The sequence below is a fragment of the Arvicanthis niloticus genome, chromosome 2 (genome assembly GCF_011762505.2).
Source record: "Arvicanthis niloticus isolate mArvNil1 chromosome 2, mArvNil1.pat.X, whole genome shotgun sequence".
In the NCBI taxonomy this organism is placed as follows: domain Eukaryota; kingdom Metazoa; phylum Chordata; class Mammalia; order Rodentia; family Muridae; genus Arvicanthis; species Arvicanthis niloticus.
Genome location: NC_047659.1, coordinates 50,390,509 through 50,418,191, shown reverse-complemented (window position 1 = coordinate 50,418,191; position 27,683 = coordinate 50,390,509). Strand labels below are relative to the sequence as shown.

Sequence of the window (27,683 nt, the reverse complement as noted above, 5' to 3'; positions counted from 1 at the left end):
TACTTTTTCTGAAATAATGTATACTTTATTTATTTTAGTGGTTATGAAAGACACCGGCAAAGCAACAACACACTTGTGCCAGAGAGATGGCTCAGAAGTAAAGGCAATGGCTGCCATCCATGCCTGATAATTGAAACTCACTCCCTGGGCCTCATGCTGTAAAATGAGAGAACTGACTCCCCAAAGCTGTGCTTTGACCTTCACACGTGTCATAACAAACATACATGATCCCTGCACACACACACATACATAAATGTAAAAAGATTTTTCAAAAATGTACTTTACTTAACACTTGTAAAATATTGTTGAATCATGCCAAGAGCATCATTTCTTTGTTATACAATGAAGGAAAAAAGAAAACTTTCCATTCTTTGTGCTTAAAGGGGTCCTTGTGGGCTGTGAGATATGGGGATGTGTGGGTACTGATGGGTGTGTGTACACCCATGCGCAAATTCTCTTCCTATGATCTTTAAGGTATTTCAAATGTATTACTATTTTTATCTTTGCAGACTTTTTATTAGAAAACTATTCTTAAAATCCTACTGCTACCTTGTCTTGAATCATCATTTTGGTTAGATATTTATTCTTTCATTTAAATGTCAAATGAAAACAGTGCTGTAAAACGTGAACATTTTCCTAACCTTTCCTATTTAAAATATTTCTCCTGCCCATTCTTTTTGCCTTATTCATTATTATTTTATCTTTTTCTCTGATATCCTTTATAGTATCACTTAATTCCAAAACTATTAATTTTATCTAGGTATCTCCAAAATTCTTCAAATATTATTTATTTTGCCATCTCTTCATATTACTAGAAATAATACACAGAAAAATAGTGAGCTTCAAAACTGTTACTAAGACATGCAAATCAAAGCACTTGCTGTCTTCTTTCTCAATTGCTGTTCTTGCTGCAAGATCTCACTTAATTTCTTTTTCCTCTCTTTCTAAAAACAAGCAAAGATCATTTGGTTTCCTTTACAAGTCTTCTCTCAACATCCTCAGTAGATAAGTCAAAATTAGAAAGTAAAAGTAGGGTACAAAGAAAAAGAGAATCTGTCACCATTCAGTATGTGTGAGAGCCAAGGGTAGAACTCAAGGCCTCCAATTTAGAATCTAACCTATTTCTCTTAAGTAAATGCCTTGCTAGCTAAGTTACTGTGTTTCACAAAGAAATGACTCCTGCCACAGATAAAGAAATAAAAACCAGTTTTACCATAACAAAATAAAACTACAAAATAAAAATTACCTTTTCCTAAATGCAGTTTCCTTTCATCTAATATTGGTTAAATGCCGGGCTGCCAGGCATGGCGTGCACACCTGCAGTCCCAGCACTTGGGAGGCTAAGCAAGAGCAACCATGGGTTTGAGGTCAGCCTGAGCAACAAAGAAAGTTCCAGGGCCACACAATAGTAGCCTTATCTCCAAAAACTAAATAAAATAAAAAGATTAGACACTAAAAAACTAAATATATTCCTCAATCGTAATTACCGGTTAATAAAAAAACATCTGGCTAAGTATCACATAAGGTAAAATTCTTGAATACCTACTTTTTAAATACCAATAAACATCAAATGCATGCCTTGCTTTTGCAACTGTCTAAATTCCAATCTTTTGTAGGTATAAATATAACTTGTTAACAAAAGTAATATCCTTAATTTTCCTCTAAGTCACATGCCAAAAAATCCCTAGTTGCCAACACTTTGACAATGACTTTAACTAAAAATTATTCTCTTATCCTCTCTAAAAAATAGAATATACAAAAAAAAAACCCTCATTGGTAAATAAAAAACTTCAAACAATAAATAACACACACACACACACACACACACACACACACACACACACACACACACACACATATATATATATATATTCAACTTTCAAACTACTAAGAATTCAGTATCAAAAGAAAAACAACTACAAAATGCTAACATGTGGGTCTATGTGTTTGTGTTGGGGACTACCCAGTGAACACACAGCACAGTTGTCAAAGCTGCAGCTTCCAGGATTTGGTGAGTCCTATAGGCTTCCTGCTTCAGAGATTAAGAAGTCCCAATTTTTACCATAAGATTATTTTATATAAGCTGAGTTATATTTATGTTATATATATGTAGTTTATATTATGTGTTAAAAAATAATACAATTAAAATATTTCCAAATTGCTGTCATATTCATTTTTACTATAAAAGATGTGTAGCATGGCTACAGAAGATGAATGCCTATTTAGGATAGAAATCATAGCAAATAAAGTCCTTAAAAATTATCGACTAGGAAGCAAAACTGCTTTTGTGAAGATGTGTTTGCCTCCCAGAACCTATGTTATCCAGGGCTCTCGCCTCCATAAACACTTGCTCTCACATGCACATACCCAATCATAGACACAGAAGGTAAAATAAAATAAGCTTTTTTTAAATTACTGGAGCTGGAGAGATGGCTCAGTAGTTTAGAGCACTAATGGCTCTTCCAATGGACCTAGGTTTGGTTCCCAGCACCCCCATCACAGCTGGTAACTGCCTGTGACTCCAGCATTCTGAGATCTAATGCCCTCTTCTGGCTCTGCAGGAACCAGGTACAAACCAGGCAAAGCATGCACACACATAAAAATAAATATATTTTTAATTAAAAAGAAAATTATCCTAGGGATAGGAGATGGCTCAACAGTAAAAGCACATCCCATATAAACAAGACAATGACCCCCAGTGCACACATAAATGTTAGGTGGACATGGTGTTCTCCATAATCGCAGCCTCAGAAGCAGAGAGAAAATATCTTTGCAAGCTAGCTAGTGAGATGAGCCCTGCCAACAGTTCTGGGTTTGATTATAAGAGATCCTACAAAGCTTGCCTCACAGAGTAAAGCAGAAGAGCAAGGTTTCTGACATCAACCTCAGGCTCCCACAGGCACATGCCTATACATACATGCACACACAAACACACATGTGCTCACACACATGCATGCACACCGCACATAAAAACACATGAAAAAAAATTATCAATCTAAAGAATCTATTTTTAGCAGTAAGCCGATAAAAAGATAGCCTTTTAAGAAAGCCACTGAGATTAAAACATTAATTTAAGTTGTATCTTATACCGTATCACAAAATTGACAACTACTTTTAATACATTAAAATTATAATTTTTAATGAAGGAAAATCTTTGTCTACATTAGCATTTATTTTTAATCTTGTTGATAGAAATTACTCAATTTACATACATACAGATATTTTATCTGCACTTCTTAATGTCTATATTTAAGAATATGTTCATAGCATTTAAAGGATAAACAGTTCTTGTCCATCTCACAAGACTCTACTGCTTGTTCTTAATGCCCTCCTGGTCCTCAAGCACCATCCACTACAGACGAGGGCTATGTTATTAGCAGCATGTTCTTTTTTTTTTTTTACTTGAAAGGGTATTTTTTTTATATTGTATATACAAATTCATTATTTTTGTATATAAAATATTTAATATTTTATACTTCTCATAGCACCTTGAACTGTCTCTATCAAAATCTTTGTCCAATCATGGAATAATTGATTGATTTATAAGACTGACCTTAAGAAAACTAAATGACAAGGGCTGAATTTTAGAAATTTTAGTTCCCCAAAGCCAGCATTATGTCTAACAGCCAAGAGAGGATAAATATTTAATGAGTACAAAAATGAAATTTAAAAGTGAGTCTTTTATATTTACTTTTTTCTTCTGTAATGTGTACTGCTGCTTAAGAATAAAATCTGTGGACAGAAAGCTCCCAACACAGAGCTGGAGCCCTTTCTTATATAACAAGTCCCCACCAAGAAGAGAGAAGTACTTCCTGAAAAATAATACCTTTGTGATACAAGACCTTTGTAACCTTTACATGAAGCAAAGACATATCACAACAATAAAACTTCTTACTGCTTATTGAAGAAGTAAGGCTGTGTTCCCAGCCTTTGGGAAAGGGCTTGACAGCACTGGTCTACATCTTCTAAGACCTACACAAGCAGTGAACCAAAAAGAAAAGTATAAAAATTAGCAAAACAATACAGTACGTAAGACTATTTGTATCATAGTTTATGACAAAAACAGACTCCGCTTAACTTTTTAAGGCTACAGACCACATACATGGCATAAATAATGTTTTTGATATCAGTGGGAATTTGAAAGTAAAGACCATTAAAGCACATTTAAGTTACTGATGAGGATGACTATTTACCAACAGTTTTTCTCTCAAAATTTTATTCTCTCAACAGTGTTTTCCTGAGTCCACATATTCAATGATTTTGCTCACATTTAAAGGGGGAAGGTGGACCCATGAACATGACAAGATGAAGGCTGCTGGAGACTGGTCTCACTCTACCCACAGTCACTCACTAAGCCCCTTGTAGCACACATCAGTAAGACTGCTGGCTAGAAATCAGGGGTAGTTTTGGCAAAAAGAACATCAGTTAGCTTAAAGATGCTCAACCTCCACCTTGAAAATTTACATTTTTAAAAATTTTTTGATACCTTAGTAAACTTAAGCCCCCACTAAAAGATAAATTAAATACTTAATAAACTTAGTAAAGTTTTTTAAAGCTCTGATTCTCCAGATCTATTTATTGACATAAAAGATTTCCATAATATACTATTTAGATGGAGAAAAATCAAGTTACAGAACAGCAGGCATAATATGATCCCATCAGAGGACAGTATTGCTAAGACATCTAGAAAAATATTCTCTAAATGGGGAGAGGCAATTCTGCGGTGGCAGGATTTCAGAAAATTTTGTCATTTATACTCTATAGGCAAATAAACATGTAACTTTCATAAAAGAAATAAAACTACATTACAGGAGATAAATAATAGCAAGTATTTTGCTGTTGATGTTACAATATTACATCGAAATTATTTTTGTAAAGTAATGTCATTTTTGATACATAAGAGTGGAAGCTTCTTTAAACTCTAATATGTACTGACCTGGTCCAGAGTCTTGTTACCCCATCCAATAGCTTTCATCTTACGTTTGACTTCCCACTGCTTCTGATAGGCCAAAATGTGGTTCAGAGGCCAAGGATAAGGAGATCCATACCTAGCAATAGTGATCTAAAGAAAAAAGACTGTCAAATGTAGAATCTTTCAAAAAAACTAAAAACACATTTTTACAAACAGAATTTTTAAAAGTATGTATTTCTAGAGAATATACATAAAGCAGTCTGAAAAAAATATATAGCTTATAGTATAAAAAATTAAAATTTTAAACCATTCCCTTTAAAAATATATAAACTTTATGTACTTTACAACCAGTTCTATCAAACAATGACACATAGCTTCCCTAAAATGTATGTGCAAGCAAAATTAAAGTAAGTGAAAAACTGTCTCGCTAATGGTATAAACCACAATGTTTCATTTATGAGTAGGGACTTGCGATTCTGAGCAAAAGTGTTTTCTCATTAAATTTTAATTAAGATAAATGCTGCAGAACCACTCACCTCCCCTACTGTAGCTTCATCACACCACTGGAGATACAACTAGAAACAAAGGAACAGTCACTGAAACTTTAAAATACTGAAAAGAAAAGGATCAAAGTTATCTCTTGCCATAGTAATATCTAATAAGTCAACTTCGTGAATCAAATATATGAGTTTTTTCTTTTTGGCTAATTCACTGCACAGAATTATTAAATTCATTGGCAGTCCTTTACAGAAAACATTTCTTACTTACAGAATATATGTCTAAACATCATTATTTTATAGGAATTATTAAAGTAAACTCCAAATGGCTGAAGTTGAACAGTGAGTAGGCAAGACTCCTTACGAGCAGAAAAACTAGAGCTGAAAATATCAAGAAACTTGTTTATAGATAACAATTAAACAATTCAAATGACCACCCCAGCCTGAGAGTCTGTCCCACTTCTCAATGGCTTTATAGTAGCCCTGGAAGGAAATTTTTATATGAGAATATAGATTATATTTTATCTCAAGCCTCTTATACCTCTGCAGTCAGCAGCATATTGTTGACTAATTCCATGTAGGCTTTCATTTCTGCTTTTTGGACTTCATCCAACCCATCACTAAGAGAATGGCCCTAAAGGGAATTTAAAAAATTTTAAAAGAGTATCGTATTAAATATACAAAATCTTTCGGGTATCTTACTAATAAAACAATATAATATTTAAGTGTCCAGTGAATTAATTTCCAGAATGCTTTTTTGAACAAAATTATTGTGTATAAAGGTATACCTAGTACTCAATCACTACTAAGTAGTAGTGCAGAAATGTATTTAATAGATAAAATTATAGAATGAATTATTTCATAAAGCAGAAAACAAACTGATCAGTAGTAAGCCATGCATTTTTCAGGACTTAAAAACAAAAGTACCAAAACATGTGCTACTTATAAAATGGGCAAAGATGAAAAAAATTAAAACAAAAGCCAATGTTAGTAAAGACATCAAAGGGGGAAAGAGAAGATGTCAGAACTCTCTAAGACACTGTAGAAATGAAGAAATGGCATAGTTTTTATTTAGTTCAATCTGACAATCTGCTCTATATTATTAAAAGGTATATGCCAAAGCATCACAGTAACACCTTCAGGAACTCATCTTCTTGTTTGCTATGTTTGAGTCAGGGTCTTAATATGTTGACCTGGCTAGTTTGGAACTCACTATGTAGAACAATTTGGCCTCAAATTCACAGAGATCTGACTTCTAAGTGCTGGAATTAAAGGCACAAAACACCATGACCATCAAGGAATTATCTTAATGAAACAAGTATACAGAAGTTTATGTAAAAGAAAATTTATTTTAATACTCACAAAATAAATGGTCTACATCCAAATGCCCACTGAAAAACTACATAATGCATGCAATACAACAGAAAACTGTAACAATTTTAAAGACGTGTATCTATGTATAGTCATTAATATAGAATCATTTTTAAACATATTGGCAACTTTAAAGGACAAAATAACACATAATAGTATAGTCTGGTTTTCTAGCCATGAAAAAGTCCAGAAGAATGTTTCTATAAACATTAATGAAAGTGCTTCTTAACTGTTAAGATCTAAATTAAGCCAATGAACAGAATCACTCACGTAGGTAACTTAATACTTTCAATTTCAAAACAAATCCTATATCTCCCTTCTCAAAAATAACTAGATCTTTTATAAGAACTTAAAAGCTTCATTTATGACAGAAACTCATACCCTTTATTAGAAAACACCTGCCATTTTCTAAAAACAAAAAAACAAAAAAACAAAAAAACAAAACAAAACAAAACAAAAAAAAAACCCCTGACATCTCTGCTATTGGTTTATATTATGAAGAACCGCTCAACTTACAGTTTAGAAATATTTTCTAATAATTCACATCAGCATTTTATAAAGCTAGTTTAAGACTTGATGAAGATATTAAGAAACACTAAATATGAAAAAGTTACTTAAAAGTGACTTTGGTCAAATGCATTCAGTATTTTCTCCTTACCTTGGCTTTAACAAATTGAACTATTGGGCCAAGTTCTGACACTACTTGATTTCCCACATGAATAAAAGGTACTTTTCCTGTTGAGGGCAAAAAGATGTGAGAAAACAGCTTCAGTAAATTAAAGTTTGTACTAGTAAAAAAAATAAATAAATAAAAATTAACAAGAAAACTCAGAAATGCTTTATTTATAAAGAAATATTATGAAATTATAATTTTCCAAATTAAAGCCAGAAGCATCTGCTGAAATCTTCAAATTTTAAGCAGTGATTGCCAATAAATTTTAAAACAAAAGAACCAAGCATAGTAGCACATGCCTATAATCAGGAGGCTGAGGCAGGGGGGTTCTAAGGTCAAGGACAGCCTTAAAAGTAACACTCTTTCTTAAAATTCAAAAACTAAAAAGTAGACAAACAAGTGGATTCATTTCTAGAGTTCTTGGTGGAATATATAAAGAAATCACCATGTTCTCGATTCTGAGCTAACTCTATAACAATTACTCAATTACTTATACTACGTGGACCAGGCCAGGACACTAGTTCAAGATCACTAAAAACTTTCAAGAATTTTAAATGGGATTTCTCATCACAGTACAGTGCAAAAACCTCAATCTACACTAAAAGTATGGTTTTGTTTTGTCTGAAACAGGGTTTCACTATGTAGTCTTGGCTGACTTGTAACTCACTATGCAGACCATACTGGCCTCAAACTCCCAGAGATCCACTGGCCTCTGTCTCCTGGATGCTGGGAAATGTAATTTTCAAAAAGATTACTTTTATACTTTCTATTTTTAAATCTGATACCCAATGAAATCAATATTTTAAGCATATAACAATGCATTAATTTCTTTAACTCAAAGAATTTACTATCTTAAAGGGCATGCTAGTTTGAATTATGTTTCCAATACATGAGAGAAAATAGAACAAAACAGTAAGCTTATTAAAATGGTAACACTAAGGCACATAGCTCAGCTTAGGGCTAGTGTTTGACAAACATATATGAGGCCTTAGATTCACATCTGAGTAGAAGGAGTGAATGAGAGAAAGAGGGAGGAAAAAACTGGTGTCTTTAAGTGAATGCCACATTAGGAGTAATATTCCATTTTAATAAGCATTAATGCTTAGTACAGTTATTAAAGAAAAAGAAGAAAAGTGTCTTACTCTACTTTAAATGTGAAAGGACAGAACCTGCTGCCAGACTTAGTTCAACCAGAGTTCATATTAACAGCAGGTTTCTTCCTGCTACTTTTCAGTATATTCACTTCTCTCTGGCTTAGTCAGCCTGAGGGTAATGGATGAGGTGCCTAGCACCAATAAAAGCTTCATCTGCATCTATATGATAACACTACAAAGAAAGGGCAAGCCTTTGGGGACACAACACTCAACTGACATATTTCTATTACAAATGGTGAATTCTTTCTACTGCTTTATAAATCAGGAGAAAGAGAATCTAAACTGGATAAACATTGGATAAACATTAGGCTATATTGTTGTTTGAATTTGACTTAGAAAAAAATCTTTATTAGTGTAAATACAGGTCTGAGATTCTGGGAAAAAAAACTGTTTCATGTCTAGACAAATAGGTATTTTAATAAAGTATGATGTTTAAGATTTTTATTATTTGACAAGGTGTGTGTGTGTGTGTGTGTGTGTGTGTGTTGTAAACATTTCTTCTATTTCCTTCCATGATGGGATGAGAAGAGAGCCGTACCCAAGCTTTATGAATACATGGTGTGGGCTGAACCCAGAGCATTGTCTTTACGTAACTATCCCCAGGCCTAGGCCTGGAAGCTTCTAGCCTCTGTACAATCTAATCTTCTGTTAAGCCTGGATCTTGAAAGCTTCAGCTTCCAGCTTCTATCTGCTAACTTAGGCCTAGAATGTTTCCGCCTCCAAGACTTACTGCTGAATAAAGTCACCCTTTCTAGCGCTTTCTGAACTCTGGCTGGCTGGTTCAAACTCCTCTCCAAACTGACCGATTCAAATTGATTTCTCTCAGCTTCTGACTGAATTGCTCTGCCTCTGAATTCCAAGAACTGAACTGAATGCACAAATTGACCAGAACTGCAGGACCTCAACTGAACTCAACACTACTGCTCTCCCTGCACTGCTTTTAAGTAGCCTCTCTTTCTTGTCTGTGCTCATGAGAGTTGGGCATATCCTATCTGATTCATTCTGTCAAATCTTTCTCTGATTAGTCACTTTGTCTGTCCCCCAATCAGATGTCACTGTTTGTATTAAAGGTGTGTACTAAAGGCATGTCTATATTCCAATTACAGGGATTAAAAGTGTATTATTATACAGACCTAGGTAGTCTTTGGATGTGATCCCTTGCCAGAGCACCCAAGTACACAGATTAAAATTCCTCTACACTCTATAGTGTGTGTGTGTGTGTGTGTGTGTGTGCGCGTGCGCGTGCATTCACCCATGCAACTATGAGTGTACAGAGGTCAAAGGTTGACATCACTGTCCTTTATTATTCTTCTATCAGTCTCCACCTTACTGTGATTTTGAAACAGTCTCTCACTGGATTTAGAGCTCAAGGATTAGCTAGATTGCCTTACCTCTGTTTCCTGACACTGGGACTGCTGACAGGTGCTAAAAGGCCCAGCTTTTTATGTGGGGATCTGAATTCTGGGCCACATACATGTACAGTTAAGTATTGAGCCATCTCTCTAGCCCTAATTACTTCTCTTCTTTTCCCCCTAAAGAAAGCAATAACATATTGTCAAATAAGTTTGTATATTCAGAGAATGTTATCTAGAAACTTAAATGTCATCTCATCTGAATAATCTCATGTAACCTGAGGTCACTGAAGTTCAAAGAGAAGTAAAACTTCCCAAGGAAATGGTTACTAACTGGACAAAGTTACAAAATTAATGACTTCCTAACTTTTATCCAAAGTTTTCTATGTTCTCTGCTTTAAAAGTGCATTAAAAACTGAGTGTGGTGGTGCATGCCTTTAATCTTAGCACTCAGGAGACAGACACAGATGGATCTCTATGAGTTCATGGCTATCCTGGTCTACAGAGAGAGTGCCAAGAGAGCCAGAAGTAAATACTGACTGTGGTGGTTTGAATGAAAATGCCACTCATAGGTTCAGAGGGCATGGTACTATTAGGAGGTGTGGCCTTGTTGGAAGAAGTGTGTCACTGGGGGTAAAATTGAGATTTCAGAAGCTCAAACCAGAGTCAGTGGCTCACTCACTCTTCCTGTTGCCTGCAGATCCAAATGTAGAACTCTCTGCTCCCTCTCCAGCACCGTATCTGCTTGCATGCCACAAGCTTCCTGCCATGATGATAATGGACTAAACATCTGAACTGTAAGCCACGACAACTAAATGGTTTCCTTTATAAAAGTTGCAGTGGTCATGGTGTTTCTTTATAGCAACAGAACGTTGCCACTTAAACAGTGAGCACTAGAATCTTTACATTTAAAAATAAATAACTATCAAGCAAGCAGATTTTTAAGAAAATTTAGGACTCATAATTCCAAATCATGATAAAGGAAATACTAATTTGAAACAAGATGAAGTATAGCTATCTTAGGCAGGTTAAAAAGAAAATGCTAAACACAAGAGATTCCTAAATAATCACCAAATCGAAATGAAGAGATTGGCAAATTTTATATGTATAAATAGCAAAATAGCAGCTGGGCATGGTAGCACATGCCTTTAATCCCACCACTTGGGATCTCTGTGAGTTCCAGGTCAGCCTGGTCTACAAAGCAAGTTCCAGGACAGCCAAAGTTGTTGCACAGGGCCAAAGCAAACAAATAAAATTCAACCAGGAAAAAAAATGCAATATAGCATACTTACACTAATCAATTATACAGAATCTCTTATTCATGAAGGAGTGATTCTGTGTTAGTATTGCTCCAGCAAAACCATAACTAAAATAATCTGTGTATATTTAACATTTAATTAGCATTATGTTTTTATACCAAAATTATTTGAATCCTATTTAACACTAGTTAAATCAACTGGCATATAACACATAATATCATCCTGACTGCTTAAATTTACTTGCATATAACACATAGATCACTCTTATCACTTAAAAAAGTGAAGCTTTAATAAAAATATTCTAAACACTAGAAAAAAGAAAGTTGAAAAAGAGCCATTTCAGTGACTAAGACCCAGTGACAATTTTGACACTTCATGAGCTTTCTTCTTCGACCTGTTCTGCAGCAAAGATAACTGAGGTATGTTGAATAATAAACAGATTCACCCTTCTGGTCCACTTTTCCACCCAGGCCAAATTAGCAGGCCTGATACCCTCCCACACCCAACAGCCAGCATGCCTCCTAGAGGTCTGCAATAACCAGGGACACAGGTGAAAATCTCATCCAAATAGCCCTGTAGGCTTGGACACCGACACCCACATAGCCCAGCTGATGAGAAACCTACCCACCCCTCCTTAGCTCCACCTTCCTTCTGGTCTGCTCCTCCACCCAGGTTAGATCAGACCCTCCCATACCCTACAGCCTGTCTGCCTCCCAGGAGGTCAGCAGTAACCAGAGACATTAGAGGTTTGTTCTAACCAGAGATATAGGAGGCCCACCCTAACCAGAGACAGCACGGCCTGACTACCAGATGACCTGACCGGTTCTAACCCAGGTCACAGAGCTCCACCTGCCTCCAAGGAGGCCAGTCAGAGACACCCAGGCCAGTTAACACCAGAGAGAACCGGATCTCTTTTGGTGAGAGGCAAGCACAAGATCATAATCAACAGAACCCAATGCAATGTGATACTACCAGAACCCAGTTCTCCCACTGCAGCAAGCCCTGGATACCCTAACAGGCCTGAAAAATCATGAAATATAATGACCTGAAATCCCGTATCATGAAGATGATAGAGGCCTTTAAAGAGGATATAAAGAACTCCCTCAGAGAAATAGAGGCAAACACTGGCAAACAGGTAGAAGCCCTTAAAGAGGAAATAAATTCCTTAAAGAGGAAATAAATAAATCCCTTAAAGAAATACAGAAAAATACAATCAAGCAGGTGAAGGAATTAAACAAAACGGACCAAGAACTAAAAAATGGAAATAGAAACAATAAAGAAAACACAAATGGAGGCAACCCTGGAGATGGACAACTTAGGAAAGAGATCAGGAGCTACAGGTGCAAGGGTCACCAGAATACAAGAGATAGAAGAGACAATCTCAAGTATAATAGGTATAAAAGATATCATAATACAATATTGACACATTGGTCAAAGAAAATACAAAGTGTAAAAAGCTCCTAAGCCAAAATATCCAGGAAATTAAGGACACAATGAAAAGAGCAAACCTAAGAATAATAGGAATTGAAGAGGGTGAAGAATCCCAGCTCAAGGGGCCAGAAAACATCTTCAACAAAATCATAGAAGAAAACTTCCCTAACTTAAAGACAGAGATGGCCATAAATGATCAAGAAGCCTACAGAACACCAAATAAATTGGACCAGAAAGGAAAATCCTCTCACCATATAATAATCAAAACACTAAATGAACAGAACAAAGAAAGAATATTAAAAGCTGTAAGGGAAAAAGGTCAAGTAACAGATAAAAGCAGACTTATCAGAGTTACACCAGACTTCTCAACAGAGATTCTAAAAGCCAGAAGATCCTGGACAGATGTCATCCAGTCTCTAAGAGAACACAAATGCCAGGTAAAACTCTCAATCACCATAGATGGAGAAACCAAGATATCCCATGACAAAACCAAATTTAAACAATATCTTTCCACTAAACCAGCCCTACAGAGGCTACTAGAAGGAAATCTCCAATACAAGAAGGGTATCTACATCCCAGAAAACGCAAAAAATTAAACATTTCACAACAAATGCAAAAGAAGAAAATCACACAAACATAATACCACCTCCAGCAACAAAAATAACAGTAACTAACGTCTGTCTTTAAAATCTCTCAACATCAATGGACTCAATTCCACAATAAAAAGACACAGGCTAACAGACTGGATAAGTAAACAGAATCCAGCATCTTGCTGCATACAGGAAACACCTCAGTGACAAAAACAGATACTACCTCAGAGTAAGGGCTGGAAAAAAGTTTTCCAAGCGGTCCCAAGCTGGAAATGCCATTCTAATATGCAATAAATTAGACTTTCAACCAAAAGCTATCAAACAAGATGGGGAAGGACACTTTATATTCATCAAAGGAAATCTCGATTCTGAACATCTATGACCCAAATGCAAGGGTACCCACATTTGTAAAAGAAATTATACTAAGGCTCAAAACACATATTGGACCTTACATATTAATATTGGGAGACATTAACACTCCACTCTCACCAATGTACAGGTCATTGAAACAGAAACTAAACAGAGATACAGTGAAACTAACAGAAGTTATGAACCAAATGGATTTAACAGATACATACAAAAATTTCACCTCAAAAGAATATACCTTCTTCTCAACAACACCTCATGGAATCTTCTCCAACACTGACCATATAATTGGGCACAAAACAAGTCTTAACAGATACATGAAGACTGAAATAATCCCATGCATTCTATCAGATCACCAGGGACTAAGGCTGTACTTCAATAATAACAAAAACAACAGAAAGCCCACATACCCATGGAAACTGAACAACGAACGCTCTACTCAATGATAACTTGGTCAAAGAATAAAGAAATTAAAGAATTTATAGAGTTCAATGAAAATGAAGACACAATATATACAAACGTATGGAACATAATGAAAGCAGTCTTAAGAGGAAAACCCATAGCACTCAAGTGCTTTCATAAAAAAAATTGGAGAGATTCCATACAAGCAACTTAACAGCACACTGAAAGCTCTAAGAAAAAAAGAAGCAAAGGCACACAAGAGGAGTAGAGAGCAGGAAATAGTCAAATTCAGAGCTAAAATCAACCAGTTAGAAACAAAGAGAATGATACAATGAGTAAATATAACCAAGAGCTGGTTCTTTGAGAAAATCAACAAGATAGATAAACCCTTAGACTAACTAAAGGGCAGAGAGACAGTATCCAAATGAACAAAATCAAAAATGAAAAGGAAGACATAACAATAGAAACTGAAGAAATAAAAAAAAAAAAAAATCAACAGAACTTATTACATAAGCCTATACTCAACAAAATTGGAAAATCTAGATGAAATGGATGATTTTCTAGACTTACCAAGCAAGTGAAAGATACCACATACCAAAGTTAAATCAAGATCAGGTAAACTATCTACAACAGTCCCATAACCATAGATGCAAAAATACTTGATAAAAGTCTCGCAAACCAAATCCAAGAACACTTCAAAACCATCATTCACCATGATCAAGTAGGCTACATCCCAGAAATTCAGGGATGGTTCAATATACAAAAATCCATCAACATAATGTACCTATATAAACAAACTCAAGGAAAAAAGTTACACAATCATCTCATTAGTTGCTGAAAAAAGCCTTCAACAAAATACAACACCCCTTTATGTTAAAAGTCTTGAAGAGATCAGGAATTCATGGCATATACTTAAACATAATAAAAGCAATATATATCACACAGACAGCCAACATCAAATTAAATGGAGAGAAACTAAAAGCAATTCCACTAAAATCAGGGACAAGACAAGGTTGCCCACTCTCTCCTTAGCTATTCAATATAATAGCTGAAGTTCTAGCTAGAGCAATTAGACAACAAAAGATCAAGGGGATAAAATTGGAAAGGAAGAAGTCAAAGTATCACTGTTTGCAGATGATATGATAGTACACAAAAGCAACCCCAAAAATTCCTCCAGAGAACTCCTACAGCTGATAAAACAACTTAAGCAAAGTGGCTGGATATAAAATTAACTCAAACAAATCAGTAGTCTTCCTTTATACAAATGATAATCAGGCTGAGAAAAAACCTAGGGACACAACACTCTTCACAATAGCCACAAATAATATAAAATATCTTGGTGTAACTCTTACCAAGCAAGTGAAAGATCATTATGATAAGGACTTCAAATCCCTCGAAGAAAGAAACTGAAGATCTCAGAAGATGGAAAGATCTCCCATGCTCATGGATTGGTAGGATTAACATAGTGAAAATGGCCATTTTAGCAAAAGCAATCTACAGATTCAATACAATCTCCATCGAAATTCCAATACAATTCTTCACAGACATGGAAAAGAGCAATTTTCAATTTCATACAGAAAACCAAAAAACCCAGGATAGCCAAAAGAATTCTCAACAATAAAAGAACTTCCTCTGGGGAAATCACCAACCCTGACCTCAAGCTGTACTACAGAGACCCAGGAAATGGGGGGGAGGGGAGGTTTGATAGGGGTGGAGCACCCTCTTCGAGGCAAGGGGGAGGAGGAATGGGCTAAGGAACTATAGGAGGAGCCATCAGGAAGGGGGGGGGCAATGGCTGGAATGTAAATAAAAAAAAAAAAAAAAACCAAAAAACAGATTAATTAGTATTAAAATTTGTTTTCTGATAAGGAAAACCCTATCCTATAAATAAGACTAAGGAATTCTGACATCATGTATGTCCTTAACAATCTAGTTAAACACCTCAGACCAGAGTTGAAGTACACGTAGGTCTTCTTGATTAAGTTTGTAACTGCTACTTTAACAAAAAAAAAAAAAAAAAAGAAAAGAAAAAAGAAAAAAGAAAAATAATTCTTCAAAGGGGAAAAAAAATCAAACAAACAAACAAAGGATTTTAACATTGGGGGCTAGAAATGAGGTCAGTAGTAACATACTTGCTATCATGGCTAAGGCCTTAGGTTCAACCCTCAATATCAAATAACAAACAAAAGTATGAATAGAAAACACACACACTCACCAGATGGAGACATATATTCTGCATTTGCTCTACACACCACTTTGACAGGCAGATTACACATCTGCAAAAATGTCTGTAAATAAAAAGAGAAATAAAATAAGTTTAATAAAAACTCATGCATATTTAAAGAGAACTATTCCTTCATTCCTTTCCTAAACTTAATAGTTCGTACAGTAATACTCCCCTTAAAAATAATGAGCAAGTTTAAAGGGTCCAAACAAAAATATTTTACTTAAAAAAAAAAAAAGACTGTCAGTAGGAAATATATAAAATTTAAAACAATTATATATTAAGGAAAATTTCATTCACATTTTCTATTTGTGTAGTAAGCAATATTATATATTGCTTTACTTTCTATAAAGAATACTGTCAAATTTTCTAAAATATTCATGGTTTAATTTTTTATTCATTACAGGATCACCATCTTTCTCATCTTATTAGAAAATTCACAATGTTATTTCTGCTACCTCAATGTTCTTTCTAGTAATACCCAAAATCTTGATATGTGGTGTCATTTAAATTGGGAGCCAGTGAGAAAAGGTACACACAGCCACGCCTGACAATCTGAGTGTGACCACCAACAGAAAAGCCAAATCCCAAAATTCATTCTGATTTCTATACACACACAATGACATCCTCCCTCCCTCCCTCCCTCCCTCTCTCTCTCTCTCTCTCTCTCTCTCTCTCTCTTCTCTCTCCTTCCCTCCCTCCCTCTTCTCTCTCCCTCCCTCCCTCCCTTCCTCCCTCCCTTCTCTCTCTCTCTCTCTCTCTCTCTCTCTCTCTCTCTCTCTCTCTCTCTCTCTCACACACACACACACACACACACTCACAAATTGCACTCCATACACACTGATTCCTTTGTAAAAGGTTTTAGGAAACCAGTGAACCTGACCAAATCTACTATTTCTTATACAAACTTGTACTCCGAGTTTGCTCCCCTTGTTCAAGTCTGCTCTCTTTGTTCTCTTTCATAACTTTCTGACTTCATCTTTCCCTCTTACAAACTCCTCCAACGTTTTTTCTACAAAACAGTTCATTCACTGGGAAGCCCTAAGTTACTAGAGTTCTAATTCCCACACACAATTTAGAAGCGGAAAAAACTTTTTTTCTATTTTCACAAGTTGATGAGACTATAATAAAATAGTCAAGTATAAACTACTTAATTAACAAGGCTATTATTTATTAAGATTACGAACAAAACACCCTGCTCATACCCAATACAAATTTCTCCTCAGAGTTGTTTCCTGTGACTCCTTCCTTTTCCACTCTGGATTGAAGTCAGTCTAGGACTCATGAACCCGTGACAGTACTGAACATGAACAACGTCCTATAGAAAAAGGTCTATCTACCCACTTGGAACACTACGGTTAAGACTAATTAAAACTAGGTTCTAGGCCAGCCTGGGTTACAAGACCCTGTCTGGATAAAATAAAGCTTTCTACTTTTAAAAGTCTGTCAACTAAAATTCTAGTCCTCTAGAAATGCTTCCTTCTAAAAAGAAATCCCTTTACTCACAGCCTGCGTGCTACAGCTTTGTAACTTATGTACACATGATCTCCTGAAGCAAAGAAATGTCTCAGGAAATCAGAGTGTTTTTACATTTTTGTATTTCTACTCCTTACAATCTCCTTCAATTTTCCTACAACCAACTTATAATAGTGTAGTATTTGATGCTAAGCATTCAAAGTTGCTTACTTGCCATGTAATTTGAGTGCACCAACCAAAGTGGCCAACAGTTTACCATGGCAGATGCTGTTATCTGGCCTACCCTCAGCCATTTATGCTCTCTCCTTTCCCTGCAGTGAAGTTTTGGCAGCAGATACTAAGTACAAGATCCTGGTTTCTATCTCCAGCACTACAAAAGGCACACATTCCAGAGAAACCCTGTCTGGAAAAACCAAACCAAACCAAACCAAAACAAAACAAAAATGGCACACATTCAACAGAAATGGATACAATCCGAAGAAAATGGACAAAACAGACATAGAGACTCCATGAAGAGGTGATACTGAGGACAAACAATCGGGTGGAAGGGAGCTTATGGCAGGAAACTAGATCCTTTCTACACTGTACCACAAAGGAGGCAGAGATCAATGATGATGACTGCAAACTGACTTAAAGAAAAATAAAAAGACAAGGGTTGAGGAAACAGCTCCTGAGTAAGTTCAGCTCAAGCTTGAGGATGTGAGTTTGGATCCCTAGCAACCAAATAAAAAGTCAAGCACACATGAGCACAGAGGGTGGTCCCACCTCAGGGAAGGAGGAAGAGGAAAGACAAAGCTTACTGGATGGCTAGTCCAGCCACTCACTGAATTTCAGGTTCAGTGAGAGATCTTGTCTCAAAAAATAAGATAGAGCTGGTCATGGTGACCCATGATTTTAATTCCAGCTCTCAAGATGCTGAGGAATCACTAAGTTTAAGGCCAGCCTGGTCTACATAAGACATTCTAGGCTTGCCAGGATTATCAAACAATGAGACCTTGTCTCAAAAAAAGTGAAAAGTGACTTCACCTGACATCACCCTCTGATTTCCATACACATGCACATATAAACTCAAAAATGACAAAAATAATAATAATAATAAGAATGCACTCACACTAACTGTGAAATATGAAGAGAAATCATTTGTTGAGAACAAGAACCTAAGAGGGACTAAGGCCTTCAACAATACAAGAATTTGAAAAAATTTCATCCTGAATAAGTCAATTGTTAATTAACAATCATTGATACCATAAAAAGATACATATGGTATGAAATTGTACACATATAGTATAATTATAATAGTTAATATTCCATAGAACTTTAATTCACTTTAAAAAAAAAAAATAAGTACACTGTAGCTATATTCAGATGTACTAGAAAAGGACATCAGATCCCATTACAGATGGTTGTGAGTCACCATGTGGTTGCTGGGTATTGAACTCAGGACCTCTGGAAAAGCAGTCAGTGCTCTTAACCACTGAGCCATCTCCAGCACATTTAGTTCACTTTTTAAAAAAGTGTTGTACAATCAAACCCATACTTAAATCCAAAAATTTTTATCTCTTTATTAATTTTTTAAAAACTGAATTAATTTTGACAAATTTAACAGCACTCAATGTACAGGAAGGAGATCTCCACTGAGAACATGATCCTTGTTAGACAAAGATTAAGTTTGTACCATTAATATATTTACTCTTAAACTAGTACAAAAGCCATTTCTGAATTTATCTGGAGTTCACAAAGAAATCTGGTATTATACAGCACTTCCATCCAAATATTTAAAATGTAAAATTAAAGCATTTCCATGTTTATCTTCAATAATGGAAAAACTTCAAAGCAAAGGGAAGCTCTGACTTAACTAGTACTTCTTTGTAGAATGGAAGAAAACTGGAGTTCCAAAACACTACTTTCCACTTTTCACATTTTTTTTAAGTATTTTTAAGTGTGTGCAGGGTCAGGGGTGAATACATGTGTGGGTGTCCATGCAGGTCAGAGGCTATAGATTCCACATGAATTTGAGTCACAGGTATTTGTGATCCATCCAACACTATGGACTTAAAGAACAGTATGAGCTCTAATCTGCCAAGGCATCTTTCTAGCCCTCGGTTCTATTTTCAATCTTGTAATACAGAATTAGTCCAAATAAATACCATGAAATATCAATCTAAAACACATTTTGATTTTGATGTGAAGTAGAACCATTTATTTTTATTCTGAGATGAGAAAAAAATATAGTTTTGGTTATAACAATGTATTTATGTTAACTAAACTTCTCATCTTTCAGTTAGACACTTAATTCCAAGCAATTCAAACAACCACATCAAACAATTTTCATGGCATATACTATCCCAATGTGTTCAATATTTTATAACCAGGCTGTCCAATATGTTAATTTCTAGCAACAGGTTGCTATTTAGGTCAAATTTAAGTTTAATAAAATTGTGTAAAATTTCTAAATAATTTTCTCAAGCAACCTAGTCATTTTTCCATGTTCAAGAGGCATGAGTGCCTAAGGTCTAGACTTGTGTGGGATGAGATGATATCTGCTGGAGGTCTGCTGGATACCATGGGTTTACACCAATGGCAAGCTGAGGTCATCTGAAAGTGACTACACTAAACATAAAGACAGCCCAGATGAGCTGCAGAGACAGCTCAGCAGCATCCCAAATAATATGCACATCACATTTCGAGTCTTCATTACCAAATATACTAATAATATTCCAGAAGAAAATATGGGGGAAAATTAGTTGAATTAAATTTAAAACTCAAGTCATCCATTTCCAGAATACAGTTTAATGATTTTAATAGAAGTTAATATAGATATCTATATATACAAAAAAATAACATTTACAAGATTAAAAATCTTCAGAAATCAAATAGCCTTTTATTCTACTGTGGCATTTTTAAAGAACATTACTAAGTTCAGAAAAAGGTTCATGGTAGAAACAGCTGACCAAAGTAAGGCTTCCCCAGCCATGACCCTTGCTTGCACAAAGGGAGTGCTGCTGTGATTGCTGTTCCTAGTGGCATTTAGAATAATCTGACTTTCTGTATGAGTCTTCCAGCCATCTCTGTCCTGACAAGCCTCTCCATTCCTTAACATCATTGAGTTAAATGCCTCAGCAGAATCTAATGGATCTCAAAGCAAGATGCCTAAGGAGAAGACAATGATGTGCATACATCAGAAAGTCAATAAAACAACAAGGGTGTAAGAGAACAGACAACTCTCAGTGAGAGGAAATGAATAGTTAGATGAATCTTAGGAATTATATCAGCTTCAAAGTCTACAAACTTTCTAACTTCTAGAATAAAACGATTAGCTAGGCAGATTACTTTATATACCATCTGGCACAGAGTAGCTCATAAATATATGGCATTATATTGTTGGTGGTGACAGTGACTTCTTTATTCACCTGAGAAAGGGGACTTTAATTCTGATGACTTCAAAAGAAAGCTGACCTCATATATGTTATTACTTTAGGTACCTACTTAGGAAAAAAATTATATGCTGTAAACACATTTTTATATAAAACAAAAAGCAAGTTTCTGAGCAAAAAAAGTATCTTTAGTTAGATACTAAAGGAATAAATGAAAAACATAATTTTTTGAAAGAACAATATAAGTACTGAATTTTTTTTTACTGAATGTGAGATTTATTACTGAAGATGATTTTGTAGAGTACAGGAGAGCACTATAGAGAGCCTCAGAAATGCAGGGCCTGCACTTGTCTGGGGACCGTTCCTGAGGATGTATGTGACGCTATCAGGAATGAGCTGCCTCTCAGAGACCGTGTCTGCAAACTCATCCGCATTAAATCTGGTGATGGCCCACTTCTTTGAGCTGTGGATGTGCTGGTGCTCAGAGAACTCGGCTCTGTAGACTCTCAATCCCATGCTCCTTACTCTGCAGTTGGTATGGATGGACATGATGACCTGACCAACGTAAATGCTGGCCACTGCACCTGGGATTCCCAAAGGTACCATTCATACCTGTCTGAAGCCTGTCAGCCCCAGCACAGGACATCTTGTTGGCTCAGATGGCAAAGCTCCACTCGAATATGAAAGCGATTCTTGCCACAACTCTTTACTATGTATTTGTTCACACAAATACAGGTGGCCTCCAGGGCTTCAAAGAGAGTTGCTCATATTCATCTGACATGTAGCCACAAAGTGAGAATTCATCAACGTTTGCCTTCTTCTGTCCCAAGTCAAAGGATACAGAGGGCCTCTGCAGTGCTGTCCTGTACCCTACCAAATCATGAGGCATCAGAAATGCCTCAGCAGAAGCAATTTTGGATATGGTTTGTTCTTACAATATCAGTAACACACCGAAACAAAAAAGGAATGATTTATTTTCAACACACACAACTATATAATCTTTTCTAACAAAGTAAAAGGAAGTAAAGAAACACATAGTACTAACATAAAGCTTTACTTTATAATTTGTCAAAATCATGCAGCTAAAAGACCTGTCCCTTTAGAATGTAAGTTCTATCAGTACCTATGGACCATGACTGTCTTTACTCATCCTTGGCATACAATGACTGGCATCTTTTAGTTCTATGAATCCAAAACTCAGTGTTTTAAAGTAAGCTCACCTCCTATTAAGTAGTATTTTAAGATATCAATACTTACACATATCAGTAAGCAGGCACTAGTTTTGAAACTAACAGGAATTCAATTTACCTATTTAGTAATCAGAAATCTTAACTCAATAAACAAAAAATGCTTTACATAAGTCAAATTTGCTACCAAAGCATGAAAATGGCACTTGAGAGTACATAAGATAGATTGCATCAGAAAATAGAACCTTCCTTAGTACACACTCCCATGAACACTGTTCCAGGAATATTTGACTCAACTTTAGATACATCAGTATCTGACAGCTTGGGAAAAAATTAGATTCTTTATAAAAGCAACCAAAATCAGAATAAAAAACAATATAAGCTTTGCCTATTAGAAATACATATAGATGAAAATAAACCTTTAAGTGGAAATTAAGCAAAAGAAGTGTAAAGCTATCAAATGCAGAAAAAGAACAACTCTTGTACACCAAGAACCTAACACCAGCAGCTGCACAGCTGGCACTCCCTGCAGCCTGGGAGCAAAGGGAAAAACAAGATTTTCCTAAGCTCTATGAAGCGTGTAATAAAGTTCTGTTATAGTTCCAAATAAAAAAAATTAGTAACAAAAAAATATAATTTTTATAAGCTAAACAGAGAGTAAGGACACGTAATATATTCAGTTCATTTTAGTTAAGCAACTGCAAAACAACATTGGTATTAACCTGTAAGCAGTACTAGCTAGCTCCTTTCCTCTTCTTTATTTGAAGATATATTAATATTTGTCTTAAAAGTTAAACACATAATACTCTTATTAATTACATATCACCAGTAAATAGGCCAAGTGCCAGTAAATGTTAAAATAATTCAAAATTTTAAAGAATTTTCATTAATGAAAATTAAGACCATTGAAAGCTTAATACAGGTTCTTGTGTCACATAGAGTATATTAACAAAGCTACTCAATGTTTAGATAGATACACAGTCTACACGGCTCAGGCTTCCACCTTAGGACAAAGATTCTCTAATTACTTCTGAAACACTTTGCTTGAAAATTTGGTAAGGCTTATTCTCAAGCATGCAATGCCACTTTCAGGGGACAAAATGAAAATGATTCTGAACTGTAATTCCTATTCTGCTTCACTAGAACACAAAGGAAAATCTGTGATGACAACTGAAGAATTATTTTCCACCTTACAGAAGAGAGATGTTTTAAAATTAAAAACTATGAACAAATCTATCTACAAAATAATTCATTTTGTATCAAACAGCTGCAGATCCTGTAATTGAAATAATATATCTCAGGTTACAAATGAGAAGTGTTAGGTATCATTCTTAAAGAGACATATTAAGTTGCTAATACAGTTACAGTAATAGCTCTATTTGTAGTTTAACATAAATTAAGACTATAATTATGTTTGTGACTATTTTAAACAAAATAACAAATTCCTTTGTACCTGTGAATGTAATTTATAGCAAAGCCAAGTTCATTTTCCAAACCAATCTATTTCACACTGTAGAGGTACTGTGGTATAACAGTATAATGTAATTCTTGTGGAATGGTGAAAGAGTAGATTCACTAAAAGCACAGAAGAGGTTTGAAGATAAATGAAGATGCTATTCATTCAAGGGTAATTTCATCTTAGAACTATATGAAAGATGTTTCACTCACACGGGATAGTGTATGGTCTCAAATTTAAGTGTGTTTTCAGCTCAAATATAATACTGCTAGATCGATTATGCTGATACTGCACATCTAATAATGAAGAATGCTAGCATTTTTCTACTAAAAAAAATAGATTGTCTTCTTCTTACCACTATGTCATTATTCTATTTAACTGCAACAAAATTTAATATACAGCTTGATATTTACCTTTTAAAGAAACAAACAAAAAAAAGTGATGATACTCAACTTATAATTTCTGAGAGCCTATAGAAACATGGATTTTTAATAAGATAAATATTTATGTTAGAAAATATTAGTTGGTATAAACTATTTAACAAATTACTTAAAATGACCACTTAGCCACCTACTGTATTTTGAATATGCAATACTTCCTAAGTGCAAATCCTATAAGACTAGCTCATATGTTTTATGCACATCATACCACTTATGTGCTAAAGAACTAATATGAATATTGAGATTGTTTTACTCTGTTAAGTTCTGCTTACAATCTAAGTTCAGTTTTACTTTATAAACATCATATTTTATACTTATTCATACTTTATATTTATACTTCATAACTCAAGCCAGGTGTTGTAAGTATCTTACCATCATGACCTAATTAATGAAATGTAAAACAATAAATCTTAAGAATCTACATTTAAATTCAACAATATTAAGGAACCATCTGCAGCCTCCGTCTTGCTCATCTTAGAATACTGAGGACAGCTGTCATTACATTCCTTTTCATAGTTGTCCTGCCTTTTCCTAACTCAGAAAGTAAAGACAAAAACCTCATTTTACAGAGTATAATCAAACTGAAGATAGACTTTAAAAATCTTTACATTTATATTTTATCAAACTATAAAGCTGCTTTAATTACCAAATATTTCTACAAGATTCCATTCATTCTCTATTAACAAATCAACTAACAGCATCCTACCAGGATTCATACCATGTTTAAACTGGCACCTCATCTGCATAAAATAACTTGTTTGAAACAAAAATATTCAATATTATTTCACCTAAAATTCTGCAGGTAAGCTGTCTACTGCGGCCATCTAAATGACTTGACAAGGAGCTCTTCTCACACATTTCCAGTCTAACAAGTGATTTGCAATCCAAAGGAAAAAGGTATTCCTCGCTGCTCACTTCCAAAGATTCTATCAGAATATCACCATTTAACCACTAATAAATACCTCTTTCTGCAAAGCTTCATTTGCTAAAAAAGCCAAAGAAAGGGCCAGTGGCTTAAGTCTGTATGAGCCCATCTGACAGATTAGTATGTTACTGCCCACACCACTAATGAAGCATATAAAAATGTTGTAATTTTTTTTAACAATGTAACAGAAAATACCTTTTACTATCTTTTTTCATTTTTAGAATTATTTTACTCACACAAAAAAGAAGAAAATGAAACGCAGACATTTTGTTTTAGTCTGAGCTTAAATTTCATTCTTTGCTTTTATATAATTTTATTTATTTTTATTTTATATGCATTGGTGTTTTCCCTGCATGTGTGTCTATGTGAGGGTGTCAGATCTTGGAGTTACAGACGTTGTGAGCTGCCATGTGGGTGCTGGGAATTGAATCCCAGTTCTCTGGAAAAGGACTTATTGCTCTTAACTCAGTCATCTCTTCAGTCCCCTTAAATGTGATTCTTAATGGAAAAAAAAAAAGTTACTTTTTTCATGCAGTATTCTAATGATGATCATCAATCTGTGACACTAAAAAAATTCAATTTTATAGACACTATATTCAGACACAAAAAAGAAAAGCCAGGTTGTTTAAATTGGCTTCATATGTTAAATGACTTTCTTTCTAAACCCCACTAGAAAGTAGAAACAAGGGTATAAATACTTGAAGTCAATAATTCTCCATCAACATCTTCTATTTCTATAGCTTTAGTATTTTTCAAAAAACATTCTTATTCACTATCTAACAAGCTTAATAACATAAGAACACCTTTACTTCATTTTTAAATCCCAAAAACTCAGACATGTTTCTTTCATACCTTAATGTAAGCTTTAATGTGCTAGGAAATATCAGGAATAATGCATGATTCACATACTATTGTGCCAACATCTGAACCTCTCTGTCTCACCATTCTCCTGGTGGGAAGTAGGACTTGTAATAGTACCGTCCCCCAGGACTGTTATGGGAGAGGGTTTTTTGACATGTAACTCACTAGTACTGGCCTGATATGATAAAAATGAGATGCTCAGCACAGTGTCACCCATGCACAGAACTAACCAATACCGTTGCTTTCTGTTTTCCTCCATAATTATTGGCTTCTGTGTTTTTGAAAAAACATCTCTGAACTTTAAAGATTTCTACAACTTTTTGTTTTGTGTTTTCTGGCTTTATTGTTGGCTGTTTTAAGACTGGATCTCATTATATAGCCTAGGCTGGCCTGAAATTCCTCTAACCAATGGCTGGTCTTGAATTTGTGATCCTTTTTGCCTCAGTCTCCAAAATCCTGGGACCATATGTCTGTGCCACATTTGATTTTCTTTTTATTTTTTTTTCACGTGTATTGGTGTTTCCCATGTATATCTATGCACCATGTAATGCCTGGAACTGGACTAATGGACCATGTGGATGCTAGGAACTTAACCTGGGTCCTCTGGAAGAGCAGCCAGTGCTCTTAACCACTGAGACATTTCTCTGGCCCTACAACTTAAAAACTAGAGTAACAATAGTACCTTTCATTTGGCTGTATTAAGAACTGATCCTAATACTCTACATAAAAGATCTCAGTAGAACTAATTATACACAAACATTTAATATTAAATTTTAAAACAAGTCTTAATATTCTTAGATAATATTAGGTTTACCCACTGAATATTAACATATTTTAGGCATAGCATGAAAACATGGTCACACATGCTCCAGTGGATAGCCTTATACCCATGAGTATATGGGCAACAGAAATTGGACTTGCTGTGAAATAAAAAGAAGAAAAGGACACAAAGTTAGTAGAGGGTGAAAATGGGGAATAGATCTGGAAGGAGTTTGGGAAGGAGTTAGGAAAAGAATAGGAGGGTAAATATGATCAAAATCCATGTATAAATTCCCAAAGAATTAATAAAATCCTGCATTTAATGTGGTTATAAAAATTATTAATGTTCATGTGAATATAAAAATGTCCTCCTTAAAACTTTACAAATAATATTTATTCCCAGTGGTGATGTTTTTAGGTATTAGCAAGCCTACAAGCTTTTAATCATCTTGTTGAAATTGATTAAATGTATTTCTTCCAAGAATCAGAATAGAAGGAAATAATCAATATCCAATGCATATTTACAATACCCAAAGTATTTAAGTGTTTTTGAATATGTTAATTTTGGATTTTTTGAGGCAAGGTTTCACCATGTACCAGCCCTACCTATCCTGGATGGCCTAGAACCCACAGAGATCCGCCTGTCTCTCTGCCTGTAGGGTGCTGAGATTAAAGGTAGGCACCAACAAGGCCCTGCAAAACAAAGAGTTCTTAACGTATACTGTTCTTGGAACAGAGATAGACTGCCCCTTTCACTGTGTGGTATTAGCTATAAAAGAGAACATAGTCTGAAACAGTATAGATATAGTTTTGTGGAGTTTTGTTTTTGTTTTGTTTTTTGTATTGCTGTTCTTGAAACAGTTTCCCTCTATTTAACCCTGGCAGTATTAGAACTCACTATGTAGACCAGATTGTCCTCAAACACACAAAGATATACCGTCTGTGCCTTCTAAATGCTGGGATTAAAGAAATAC

General features: G+C 35.0%; 1 protein-coding gene across 2 annotated transcripts in view; it reads right to left on the bottom strand.

Moving 5' to 3' along the window:
• The window catches only part of Mtx2 (metaxin 2), a 62,095-nt gene that overhangs the window by 1,298 nt on the left and 33,114 nt on the right, over positions 1–27,683 (bottom strand). Inside the window, exons 4-9 of one of the 2 annotated variants that reach the window (XM_034496230.2) lie at positions 16,223–16,295; positions 7,439–7,515; positions 5,951–6,043; positions 5,449–5,487; positions 4,937–5,062; positions 3,896–3,972 (exon numbers count right to left, since the gene is read on the bottom strand). In XM_034496230.2, the coding sequence (XP_034352121.1) occupies positions 3,896–3,972; positions 4,937–5,062; positions 5,449–5,487; positions 5,951–6,043; positions 7,439–7,515; positions 16,223–16,295 (485 nt within the window). The remainder of the gene's footprint in view (positions 1–3,895; positions 3,973–4,936; positions 5,063–5,448; positions 5,488–5,950; positions 6,044–7,438; positions 7,516–16,222; positions 16,296–27,683) is intronic. The other variant, XM_076928925.1, reaches the window with a different exon arrangement.